This window comes from Bacillus rossius (genome assembly GCF_032445375.1).
Source record: "Bacillus rossius redtenbacheri isolate Brsri chromosome 4 unlocalized genomic scaffold, Brsri_v3 Brsri_v3_scf4_1, whole genome shotgun sequence".
In the NCBI taxonomy this organism is placed as follows: domain Eukaryota; kingdom Metazoa; phylum Arthropoda; class Insecta; order Phasmatodea; family Bacillidae; genus Bacillus; species Bacillus rossius.
Window position 1 is genome coordinate 30,965,778 of NW_026962010.1, and position 13,550 is coordinate 30,979,327.

General features: G+C 34.9%; 1 protein-coding gene across 1 annotated transcript in view; it reads right to left on the reverse strand.

The window, feature by feature from the left end:
* LOC134541690 (histone deacetylase complex subunit SAP18) overlaps positions 1 to 13,550 on the reverse strand; it is a 29,295-nt gene that overhangs the window by 12,927 nt on the left and 2,818 nt on the right. Inside the window, exon 2 of the mRNA XM_063385312.1 lies at positions 4,965 to 5,071. Coding sequence (XP_063241382.1) covers positions 4,965 to 5,071 — 107 coding nt within the window. The remainder of the gene's footprint in view (positions 1 to 4,964; positions 5,072 to 13,550) is intronic.

Sequence of the window (13,550 nt, forward strand, 5' to 3'; positions counted from 1 at the left end):
CAGGCTCAGTCATGGGCTGCTCTGCCCAGTCAGATAGGTACGCGACCACCCACACACACACACACACACACACGCACTTGCCAGATAAAAGTAACACGATGCCTGGCTGCCTGGAGATAGCGGTTCTGCAAGGACAGTCCATGCTAAAAGCGCACACACTCATACTGCGGAAGTACTGTTAACAGAAGTTATCCTGCGATGAATGTCTCAGCTAGCCCCAATGCTTGCTCGCGTGTGCAGCGCACTTCACTGTCGGAGATGTCTCAATTTCATGTCTTAACACTTAAGTATAAAAAAGGAATAAGGCACATACTTTGGGCGCCAAATGACGTGCCCCGGACACAACAAAAAGTCCTGGATGCCACAGATAGGCGCAGAGAGCATGGCTGTCTTAGGGTGTGACAGGTTCACTGTGCCTTGTTCCTTACCGGGGCGTCAGGACGTTCCTGATGTGCGTACGGCCAGAAGGTAAGCTCGGCGCACAAAGCAAGGAAGATAAAGAGTCACAACTCAATGCTAAGCTTTTCTCTGGAAATCAGAGAACTGTGTGTGTTATTTATTCGCAACCTAACAACCTAAAAGTCATTAACTTTATGAAAGAAATTGTTGGCTGCCTTGATAATTTTTGGTTGTTCGTTGCTGGGAATATTCACCATAAATGTTTTAGATTATCTATTTTCCAATAGAAAACAACCAATACACTATGTTAAAGTGCTTTACCTTTCAAAACTTAAAAACTGTATAGCCACAAAGTATGAGTGTTGAAAATCATAACTTCAGTTTCAACTGCAAAAAAACACATGTGCACATGGCAGCCATGCTTATTTCATTGCTACCAAGATAATTCAACACTATCACAATTTTTTCCAAAGTATAATATTTTGCCATTACTCTCAATAATCCAGTCCGTTAATACACCATTCCATAAATTCTAAACTAAGAATGTAAAATTACTTATTTATTTAAGTCACCGTGTTTAACAAATTCCTATGTTTTCTTTATATTTAAAACTTAATTTCTGATGTTGGCATTTCTCCACCACAGTTTTTATAGCGGCCATATTCCTATGTTTTCTTTACATTTAAAACTTAATTTCTGATGTTGGCATTTCTCCACCAGTTTTTTTAGCGGCCATATTCAGCCTGTACAAATGCACCCCCCCTGGCTTGGAGTCCACTGGCTGATGCCCACGCTCGCTGTCTAACACCTCACTCCTCCACGGGTGTCGTCACCATGCCTGGCGGCTAATAACGTAGGTCTCAAGGATATCTATGCCACAGTGCCAAACCACTGGGTAGGGAGATATACAGGATACATGACATACTAAAGATTTAAATTTAGATTTAAGATTAATTATCTCTTTAAAACTGATAAATGAGAACTTATGAATAGAGGTGTATAAAATTCGCAATTGTGATAAATGCTAAATAGATGCGAAATTTTTCAATTACTGCGATTATTTGCGAAACTTCAACATTTATTAAATAATTTCAAAACATGCAACTGAAATCCCCATTTTAAAATTCACTCTGTCATTACTTAATACCTATGTGTGTGGGTTTTTCCTTTTTAAACAAAGTACAAACATAAAGGTAAAATTTCTGGTTGTGCAGAATTGTAATTTTTACTTTTAATTACGTCTTCGCTGAATATTGAAACCGTAGGCCTATTCCACTTCTTTGTACATCCGTGTGTAAACTAGATGAATATCCCTGTTATTACGGTGCAAGCACAATTCACAACAATCATAAAATCTTCAAAACCTTATTTTTGTAATGTTTAAATCAAAAAGAAATGCATTTTCTGTTAACTTAAGTATGTTGACAAACATCTCTCTACCCTATGGCAGAGGAAGACTCGACAAATGAACCTCGAAGAATCTCAACAAAAAAAAGAAATTTACATCACAACACTAGATTGCAGCATGCCCGTTGTTTGCATGAAGATGTTTGAAGAGTTGGTTAAACTAATATTAAGTTTACAGTTGTGGTTTTTGAGAATCGAAACTCATTTTCGTAATTTTCATAATTTTAAATGCATGCGACATGAATTTGATAACAGGAAAAATTAGTTTGATAATTCTGGTTTCAGTGGTCGCACACGATAATTTGGTTGAATTATCGAATTGACAAAGTATCGAATCAGGGCACGCGATACATACCGTCAGTGCCTAATCGAAAACACTGCCTGTGCTTTGTTTATTTTTTCAATGGCCTGTAGGTGGTTTTTCAGAGGTTAAAATTAACAATTTGTTTTGAGATGGGTAGACGTAAAATTACAATTAGGGACCGTGTAAATGACAATAAAGTGGATAAGTTTTATGTCAGTGATTCGGGGATTCTAATGTGCGGCATTTGTAATGTTAGACTGGAATGGGAAAAAAAAGATAACCTCGACAAGCAGTGCCAATCATTTGGACATAAAGGGAAAAAAAATCTATAGAATGTTATCCTGCATCTTCCAGCAAGCGTCAAACCAGTTTGCTTGAGATAAATGAAAATGTAAAACGGGCAAAACAAGAAAAGGTTGAATTTGTCACCGAGACAGTCAAGACATTTCTCAAGGCAAACATCCCTTTGCACAAATTAGACCACACAGCAGTACGTGAATATTTTGCAAAGTAAGTAAGATTAATATTTTTATGTTTCAAAGCACTTTGTTTGTATTTTGTTAATATGAGATTTGTGAATTAAGAACTTCAATTCAATTGTATAAACTTATACTAGTATTGGTCAATGAAGCAGTTTAAATATATTTACTAACTTCTTTTTCAGATATGTTAAAGGATCGGGTGACCTACCAAGCAGTCATGTTTTGCGACAAGATTATGTCCAAAAATGTGGCGACTATGAAAGACAGAAACTGTGTGAAGAATTTCAAGGTAAAGAAATTGTTGTAGTTGTGGATGAAACAACAGACAGCCGTAAACGATGTGTGTTTGCCATTTTATTTAGAACTGTTAGTGGTGCAGCAACACAGAAAGTGGCTTTGGCAAGTTGTTCATATCTTGACAAGGCCACAGGGACAACCTGCAGTCAAGCAGTAGTTGACACTCTTCAAAAGTATGGCATTGTGTACGAAAACATAGTTGGCCTAGTGTCTGATTCTGCACGCTACATGAATACATGCTTCTCTGCACTAAAAGTGTTGATAGGGGACCACTTAATAAATTTTAAATGTTGGGCTCACAAAATAAGTTTGATTGGGGACGTTCTCATGATAGAACTCCCAGAGTTGAACCAACTTATTGTGAACCTCAAAATGACATTTCTTCATGGCAGAAAAATAAAGAACTCTTACTTGAACTTTCTAGTTTCAGAGTTTCCAGAGCTGCCACATGTGTTGTTCCCTAAACCGGTCATCACTAGATGGAACTCATGGTTTAAATCTGTGCTGTATGTTAGCACCTATCTAGAAGCACTGACAGCATTTCTTTCTCAGTACGAAGAAAAAAATGCAAGTGCTGTATGGTCAGTGAGACATTCACCACCCCAGACCTGCAGCTGGAGGTAAAAACACAAATAGTATTCATTTCCGATGTCTGGAAAGAACTTATAAATCTTATAGATACCTTTGAAGGTTCAGACTACCCATGTGCACATATCATTTGTGACAGGCTTGACAGACTCAGTTTGTCGCTAGACAGACAAATGAAAGGATTTTTCCCAGAAGGAACAACTGCACTTTTGTCAGAGTGCAAAAATATAGTTAAGCAGGCAAAGATCACAGAGAAGATAAAGAACGCCTGTGCCAAAGCTCGCAGGAAACTTGAAGAGCACATGGGTGTGTGTGAAGCAAATAATGTTTATAAGGCAACAGGTGCTCTTTTTAATCCAGTGAAAGCTGGACAGTTGATTAAGGTATGTCAACAAAATTTCTATCCATTGATATGATCATTTAAGTTGAATTTTAAATAAATTTTAATTAGATAAAGATAAGTAAGATAACTCACATTGTTACAGGTTAATGAAGCAGCTGTGCATGCAAACAAAACACTGTTGTCACCATTTAAGTCTCTGGAAAAGGACAAATTTGTTGATGGATATTTATATTTCCATCAGCAGTTAGTCAACCAACTACAAGAAAATGTCCAAGTTGATGTTCTTCAAATTCTTCTGGCAATGCACTCAGAATTTGAAGAATTTTGCAATGCAGCAATGAAGTGTCTTTGGCTGCCAGTGAACAGTGTAGATGCCGAAAGGTTTTTCAGCAGCTACAACCTTGTCCTTACTGACAGGAGGACAAGATTGATTGAAAATAATCTGGAGACATGTGCAAAGTTAAAATTTAATGATTTAAACTGTAGACTTGTCATAACTTATAAGTTATAAGCTAAGATAAGTAAAGCTGTAGGCATTAAAAACTTTATTAAGCAGCAGTTGTACATATGCTTTAATTATTTACAACAAAATCAACAAAAATAAATGTGAGTAAACAATTTTTTTTAATGCTACAAAGTGCTAAAAATCACAAAATGGAAAATGCTATAAAATGCTAAAAATCACATAATAGATGCTATAAATTAAATTTTTTAATGCTCTTTTCATATACCTTTACTTATGAAGCATGTAAATCATTACTTTTTTTATTTTATAGAAATGTAATTTTTAATTTATCTATTCTAAAAGCTCAAACATTCAAATCAGAGTTATCAGGTAGTCGTCTGATCCTTCCACGCGTATGTAAAGTATTTTCAACTTTATACTTGCTCCTAGAGCAGCACCCATAAAGCCTGGGCCACAAAAAATGAAATCAAACACCATCACACTGTTTTATCACAATAAGCAGAATGACCACTAATTAAACTCCACAAAATTTCATTTTTGCACATTATCTGGGGATTTTTTTCACTTTTCTCAGTTTACGATAGGTATATATATATATTGGATGATGCCATCAAAAAGACACAGTAAATATAAAAGGTAAGTAGTATCTCCACTTGGCACAGCCACAATGATGCTCACCAGGTGTATATCTGGAGCTCGTTGGTGGGGACGCTCCCTCGACTATACTCCATTATGTTGTTGTGACGACCAGTGTTGCAGAACACCCTCAAAAGAAGAGGACATGTCTGCAAATAAAACAAGTTATTTATCAACAAAATGTTACAAAATGTATAATTCTTACGATTTTTTTTTTAAATTCATATATGAAAAATAAACATTATATAAAAGGTGAGTGGTGACGAAATGGAATAAACGAAGGAGCTGATACCTGACATTATGTACAGTAGATTATCAAAGGCACTTCCTTCAGCTGCAATGCATTTGCGCATGTGGAATGAGCAAATTGCTCATCAAAGTTTTGTGCTTTACGAAATGATATCTGTGATTCAGAAAATTTAACTAGTATACTAATACTGTACAAGCATGTAACAAGTATACGGTATCTTGATCAAAGTGTGCCACAAGGAACATCAACCAACTGTTGCATGCACACTCGCACACTTACTTACATACTTTACACTTGCACACTTCAATACTTGCATATTTTCACTTGCATACTTGCACAATAGCATAATTTAACCTCACATTTTTAGGTAGATTTCTAACAAATACTACTTATTATAGCCATTACCATGGTGCGACTTCTGGAAATTTTTTTATATAGTTTTTCGTTCCATGGTCCACAGACCCCAAAACCATCGTCAACTCAAAAGTTTATATATTTAATCACAATAACTTAGCGGACACAATAACTGCCACAATTTTTTGCAAATCACTAACAAACTCTTGCATAAAATAATATTATGTATCATTTCTGTCGAGGTCATTAATGGGCAATATCTGACCAAACGGGTAGAAATGGGAAAAGTTTTTTGAAAAACAGAAAAATCACTTTAATTCCCATAACATGATTAATATCACATCCGTTTGAATTAATTATAGCTTGTAGGAGTAATACCAAAAACTTTTTTCCAAATATATTTTTGATATGACCAACCATAACTACAAGGGATATAAATAACAGGGGTAGGACAAAAAATTTAATAACTCTCTTAGAAAGCACAATATTAAATCCATTCGAATTGTTTGTAAAACTTATAAATATTATCTAAAACTTTTGTCTGAAACAAAGGGTGGATAAAAATGGGTTAAAATACAAAAATTAATTCATAACTACATTAGTAGGCGGGTGAATCTCAGATTACAGGCCATTTTACTGTGGTGTTTTTTTATTTTCACAATGAGTTTTAAAAATTAAAAAAAAAATATGAGCTCCTACTCAAAGGTAAATGAAGAGATCTATCCTGTCAGCAGAGCTGAAAATGTAAAATTTCAACTTTTTTTAAAACTTCAAAATTCAAGCAACCATGCTAATGACAAAAGCATCCATGCTAATGACATATGACACCATGTAAATGATTAAGCATACAAAAAGTGTAGACAGTAAGTAGGCAATTCTGTCCATATAAAATACATAGATAAATTAAATTAAAAAAGAAACCTGTTAATTTATTCTTTTAATATTAAATAACAATTAGGCTTATTGAGAAGGAAAACAGTCACAAAATGTATGGTTTCCATACACCTTTATGAAACAATTACTATGCCATTGATCTTCAAACTTTCTTACACATTTAGGGTTCAAAAAATTAAAAAAGCCATTTACTTTGAATCAAATATTTGAAGAAGAAAAACAACAATAGTTCACATAATGCTACCAGTAAACACCATTTTAATAATAGAACTGTATAATTTGGTATTGAAATTTGAATAAAATTACAAAGTCCACTTCTTATCTTAAAATAACATGCATATTTAAACATTAAAATTATAGGCCTAGTTCACTTTGCCATAGTTATTTGAAAACAAGTAAAAATTAAAGTGCACCAACATGGTAAGGTTAAACATCACACACAATGTCATTTTGCTCTAGAGATCTTTAAAAACAAAGAAAGCAGCTCTTGAGCCAGATGGTGTTGGACTGACACCATTGTTTTACATTGGTTTTGTTGGGAAGATAAATTTAAAGTATGCCTGGAGACATTCTATGTATTCTGGTTGGTAAGCCTAAAAACAGAAGTTGTAAGTGCGTGCTTGGTACTTATAAACAACGAAGGAAATAACGCCGGGTTAATGTAATATCAGGTTAATGTACCATTAACATAAAACTAAATAAAAAGTACTTGTGTGATTATGAGTTGTCTGTGTTTATATTAAAGAAATCAACAGGTTATGGGCCCAGGTGTGATAATGTTAAAATCGTTGGGATTGTTTTCAATTATGTGACAAAACGGAAAAACAACGTTCATAACGTTTATTGCAAAATGGCTACATCGTCGGACGACTTCCTGCAAGTTGAAAAACTTGTTGGTCATGCAAATTTCAGTATTTGGAAATTTCAAATAACTGTGTTAATGAAAGCAGCAGACGTGTACAATGTCATTAGCGAAGAAGATGATACCGAAAAACATGACAAGGATTGGGAAAAGAAGGACGCCAAGGCACAAAGATACATTGTTACTACTGTTGACAAAGGTAACATTCAGTTTATTATGTCTTGCACCACAGCGAAGGAAATGTTTAAAAAATTGTGTTCTATTTACGAACGAGACAGTAACCACAACAAGAACTCACTACTTCAAGCATTTTTCAATTTCAAAATTAACTGTGTTGCATCAGACCTCTCAGAAATTCAAAATTTATCTGTCAAATTGAAAAGTGTAGGGCATTGTATTGATGATGAAACGATGATAGGAAAGATTTTGTCATCATTGCCGAGCAGTTACAAGTTTTTCATGACTGCCTGGGATTCAACTCCTAAGTGTGACCAGACCTTGACAAACCTTATTGCAAGGTTATTGGCAGAAGAGGAACGCACCCAGTCAAGTGGTGAGTGTGACAATGTTGCATTCAGAACTGTGAATAGGGACGTTATATGTTATAGATGTAACAGTAGAGGCCACATATCCAGAAACTGTACCTTTAAATCAAAACCATGTAAAATCTGTAAAAAGGACAACCATAGTGAAGAAAACTGCTACTTCAGAAACAAAGGAAACAGGGCTGGTACACATGAAAATTTTAAAGTTGCATTTTTAACAGAATCCACCAGGAAAAACCATAAGGGAACATGGGTTCTTGACTCTGGCTGTACCTCACATATGGCCACAACCAGTCAGTTCATGTTGAATACTGAAAATGTTGACTCTGAAATCACGACATCCAAAGTTGACGAAAATCTCAGTGCAAAAATTAAGGGTGACATAGAGTATAAAGAATGTATACTTAAGGACGTGTTGTATGTTCCAGGCTTGACGAAAAATTTGATGTCCGTAAACAAAATTACAGAAAGTGGAGGCAGTGTTAACTTTGCTGAAGACAGAGTAGAGATTAATAAAAGTGGTGTCAAAATTGTAGGTGTTAAAGAAGCAAATGGACTTTATACCATAAAGCTGACACACTGTGAAAAAACATTTCTGACTGAACACAAACAAGTGACTGATGCAATGTTGTGGCACAGAAAACTGGGACATTTAAACTTTGAAAACTTGAAGAAACTGACTGAATTGTCTTTTGGACTGGAAAATCTGAATTTTAGTTCTGATACTGTCTGTGAAACTTGTTTATCATCGAAACAGACCAGAAAAACCTTTGGAGGAGAGAGAAATAGGGCAACGAGACCTCTGGAAATTGTTCATACAGATGTTTGTGGACCTCTTGATGCTACCTGGGACGGCTACAATTACTTTGTGACATTCCTAGATGACTATACACATTTTGCTGTGGTGACTCTGATTAAGAATAAATCTGATGTCTACCATGCCACACAATGTTTTGTGGCTGAAGCAGAATCAAAATGGAATATGAAGATACACAAGCTTCGGTGTGATATGGGAGGTGAATACAGCTCTAATGAATTCCGAAATTGGTGTCTAGAAAGGGGAATTAAGATAGATTATGCTCCACCATCTTCTCCTCAGCTAAATGGCTGCGCAGAAAGACTTAACAGGACTTTGATGGAGAAGACAAGAGCACTTCTTTTTGACTCTGGTCTCGACAAAAACATGTGGGGAGAGGCGTTGCGCACGTCCACATATTTGTTAAATAGAAGTCCATCCGTCACAGTAGACCTGACCCCTGCAGAGTTGTGGTATGGCAAAAAACCTGATCTCTCTAATCTAAAATTGTTTGGTTGCAGTGCTTATGCCAAGAATGTGAAAAAATTAAAAAAACTGGATGGTAGATGCAAAAAACTTGTGATGATTGGATATTCGTCAAATGGATACAGACTATGGAATCCAATTGAAAACAGAATTGAATTGTCAAGAGATGTAACCTTTGTGGAAGGTATTGAACTGAGTTCTGACAGGGTGTCTTCAAATAAAATAATGGTGAGAAGTAAATCTTGTGAAAAAAATGAAGGTAACAAAAAATTGCTTATACACAGTGAACCAGTAGAATATGCCAATACTAAAGATGACAGTGATGGCGAAGAACCATTTTTGGGTTTTCAATCCAATAAAACTCAAGAAGATTGTCAAACTGCTACTAAATAATCTGTCGTATCTTCTGAAGACAAAAATTCATGTGTGAAAGAAAGAAGAGAGAGAAAATTGCCTACACATCTGCAAGAATATGTTCTACTGTCCTACCAGGAAGCCATCACAGGTGCAGATAAAGAACTTTGGCTGAATGCAATTGAGGAGGAAAAATCTTCCCTACTGAGAAATGAGGTCTTTGAGTTTGTCGAAAGGGACAAAGTCAAAGGGACTCAAAGACTGCTTAGTAGTCGATGGGTATTTCGTATAAAGGACAATAACGTATACAAAGCCAGACTGGTAGTGTGTGGATGCGAACAAAAACCGGGATATGATTTTGAAGAAACTTTTAGCTCAGTTGTGTCTGTAAATACTTTGAGATTTCTTGTGGCTTATGGAAATTCCAAACAAATGTCTTTCAAGCTCTTTGATGTGAAAACAGCTTTTCTGTATGGTAATTTGGAACAAGAACTTTACATGTCTTTGCCAGAAGGTTTTGAGAATGAAACTGGTTCAGTGATAAAACTGAAGAAGTCCCTGTATGGACTAAAACAAGCTCCAAGAGCTTGGAACAAAATATTTGTGGATTTTATCACAAATCAAGGACTTTTGCAACTTACAACAGACAAATCTGTATTCAGAAACAGTGAAAGTGATCTGTTCATGGCACTTTGGGTTGACGATGGACTTGTCATGTCTACAAAGAGAAACAAAATTGATGACCTGCTGTCCATGCTTCAAACAGAATTTGAAGTAAGAATAACCAACAATCCTGAATGTTTTGTAGGAATTGAAACTAAAAACACTTCAGATTCAGTTGTCCTTCATCAGAAGTCCTACACTTCCCAGTTGCTGAAAATGTTCAACATGGATTGTTCCAAACCTGTAAAAAACCCAACAAGTCAAGTAATTGAGATAGAACAATTATCCAATGTAGAAAAAGTTGTGAGTTTTCCTTACAGACAAGCAATTGGTAGCTTACTATACCTGTCCAACAGAACCAGACCGGATATTACATTTGCAGTGAATGTAGCTTCAAGGAAAACTGAAAACCCTTCTGCAGATGATGTTCAAAAAGTTAAGAGAATCTTAAGGTATCTCCAAGGGACACAGAACTTAGGACTCAAGTATTCTACCAGTGAAAACACCACAGTGTTGAATGCCTATAGTGATGCCGACTATGCAGGCAATGAAGCATCTCGTAGAAGTACATCTGGATATGTCATCATGTATGGTGGTAGTCCAATTGCTTGGTCTACTAAACGTCAACCTGTCGTATCGCTAAGCACTGCAGAAAGTGAATTTATTGCTGCAAGTGAATGTGTCAAAGAACTGATTTTCTTGAATTCTGTGTACAACGAGCTAACAGGTGAAGACATTTTGGTGAACCTGAACATTGACAATCAAAGTACAATCAACATGATAAAAAATCACAGTGTTTTTAAGAGGTCCAAACATATTGATATCAAGTTTAAGTTTTTATGTGAAAAGGTGAATGAAAAAAACTTTAACCTGCAGTATTGTCCAACTGAATATCAGCTGGCTGACATATTCACAAAAGCTGTCAACTCAAATACTTACTGTAATCTTGTAAAGAATATTGTTTTTGATGTCTGAAGACAGTTTGAAATGAGTGCTTATGTTTTAAATTTATGAGGAGAGTGTTGGGAAGATAAATTTAAAGTATGCCTGAAGACATTCTATGTATTCTGGTTGGTAAGCCTAAAAACAGAAGTTGTAAGTGCGTGCTTGGTACTTATAAACAACGAAGGAAATAACGCCGGGTTAATGTAATATCAGGTTAATGTACCATTAACATAAAACTAAATAAAAAGTACTTGTGTGATTATGAGTTGTCTGTGTTTATATTAAAGAAATCAACATGTTTTACATTGGTTTGTTCATCAAAGTCAAATTCCTTTTCAGTGAATGTGATATGCTTGTTTGTACAAAGAGGGCACCCTCTGGCTAGACATTCTTCACTAGTTTTCTCACATGTAAGAGCTTTTGACAAATCATCAATATTTCTTTCTTTAATAATTTCCAAGAAATATAGTTTTTGAACAAAAAGCTTCATGTTTTCGTGCTTAGCACAGAGGCACATATCTCTCTCATGTACTTTCCTGGGAACAATCCAAGAAGGCTTGTACATATCTACAGAATGAACTATAGCTGATCCTGAAGTTCTCTGCCTGTAGAAACTTTGCATGCAGATTTTTTAATGTGTTGTTCAAATAGCGTTTCTGCTGTTGCTTCCCATTTTTTGAAACCACATCTTTTTTACTTGGGCATAAAGTAGAATTACCCTCATTTTCTAAAAAAATCCATACCTTCCTCTTCATAAATTCAATACTTGCTTTCTTTTGCCTTTCATAAATTAATTCATGTGAACGCCTTTTGTTTGCAAGATGCAGTTTTAAGGGGAGAAAATGCTTAGTGTGAGTCAGCATTCTATACTTTTTTTTAATTCTTCAAGAGATCACCTTTGTAAAAATTTGTTTCTCTCTTTCACTTTTTTTAATGCTATCAAATTTGCTTTCCAGTTCCTTTGTAATCACTTCTGCAAACACTAGTTTAGGGCGAACATCATCAGGCACTTTTCTTCCGCTGAGATTTTTCTTCACTTTCGTATTTGGAGACAATGTTGGAGTCTTTTCTTTCCCTTTCAGCAATCTCTGATACCTTTTCTTGTATTTGTGGTACTTTTTCATAAGGGCACTGTTTACTGCTTCCAATTTTTTAATTTGCTGGTAAGCTTTTGTTTTGTTTCGTCGAATTTGTTTTCTTCCCCCTTTTTGTGTGTGTGCTGACTCTTTCTCTTTCAGAATAGACGATGTGCATGGTATGTTTTCATTACCTTCTTGATTGACTCTTTCTGAATCACACACATTTTGTGCATTTTCTTGTAAATATGCCTAAATTTCTTCTTCCTCTTCCTTATTTCTGTATTTTTTGTTGCCTGCCTCCATTCTTTTCTTTTCTGTCTTTCATTAAAATCAGTAACAAGTTTCACCTTGCCGGTAACTTTTGCTTTCAAGTATATTTTGTGTTTCTTTTCTTGGAGAGCTTTGAGTTTTTCAGGGTCTTTTTTGAGCCTCTCTCCTTTTTTCACATTCTTTTTTTTCTTAAATTTTTCTGCTGTACTCATTGCAGCTTTCTTTCTAGCCATACTTACTACCAGTTAATCTGTAACCCTATTAACATAGGAAACATACTCCGTAAATATCATTCAAAACATAGTTTGGATTTTCAAATTGAAATGAATAAATCTAAATTTTAAGCATATATTTATAAATAAACTGCTTAAAAAAAATCAAAGCAAAATATTTATCTTGATTTTTATAACTAAAGAGTTTTAGTGAAAATATATATAGTACCCTATCCAACTGTAAAAGAAAAATATTTCATTAGCATGGACTGGTGTCATTAGCATGGTCAGCAAGTTCAGAAATGCCCATGCCAATGACCATGAATTTGTCCATGCTAATGAAAATTTTTACTTTAACCTAACCTGACATTAATCTTTGAAGACCCATTAAACTTTCACGAAGCCATGAAGAAGTAATCATAGATAACAATCATACTGAACAAAAATATTTTTTAATAATTACTATTTATAGCAGTTACAACATCCATGCTAATGACAATCAATTTTCATACTCATCATAAAAAGTCCACACAATATATGATAACATCAACTTAGGCTTGTAGTTCCCTCCAAAACCAAGTTAGTTCTGCCAACCTAATGGAAACTAAATATCCTTGTCAATAAAAGAATAACAACAAAACCTTTTTTTATCTTCCAAGAGCTTACAAACTTTGACCATGCTAATGACACAAGACACTAGGGACCAACTTTGATCCAAAGTACTCTAAGCATTTTCAAAACTGAAATAAAACTTATATTCAGAAATCAGTCAATAAAGTATACATTTTTCAAAAATCTGTAGATAAGTTTCAAACTTAAGCAATTTGGTTCACAAGTCAACCTACAGCTTTGTATACTGTGTCTTGGGACAGCCATGCTAATGACATTTTACAAGGTTTTTAATTTTTATTTTTTTAT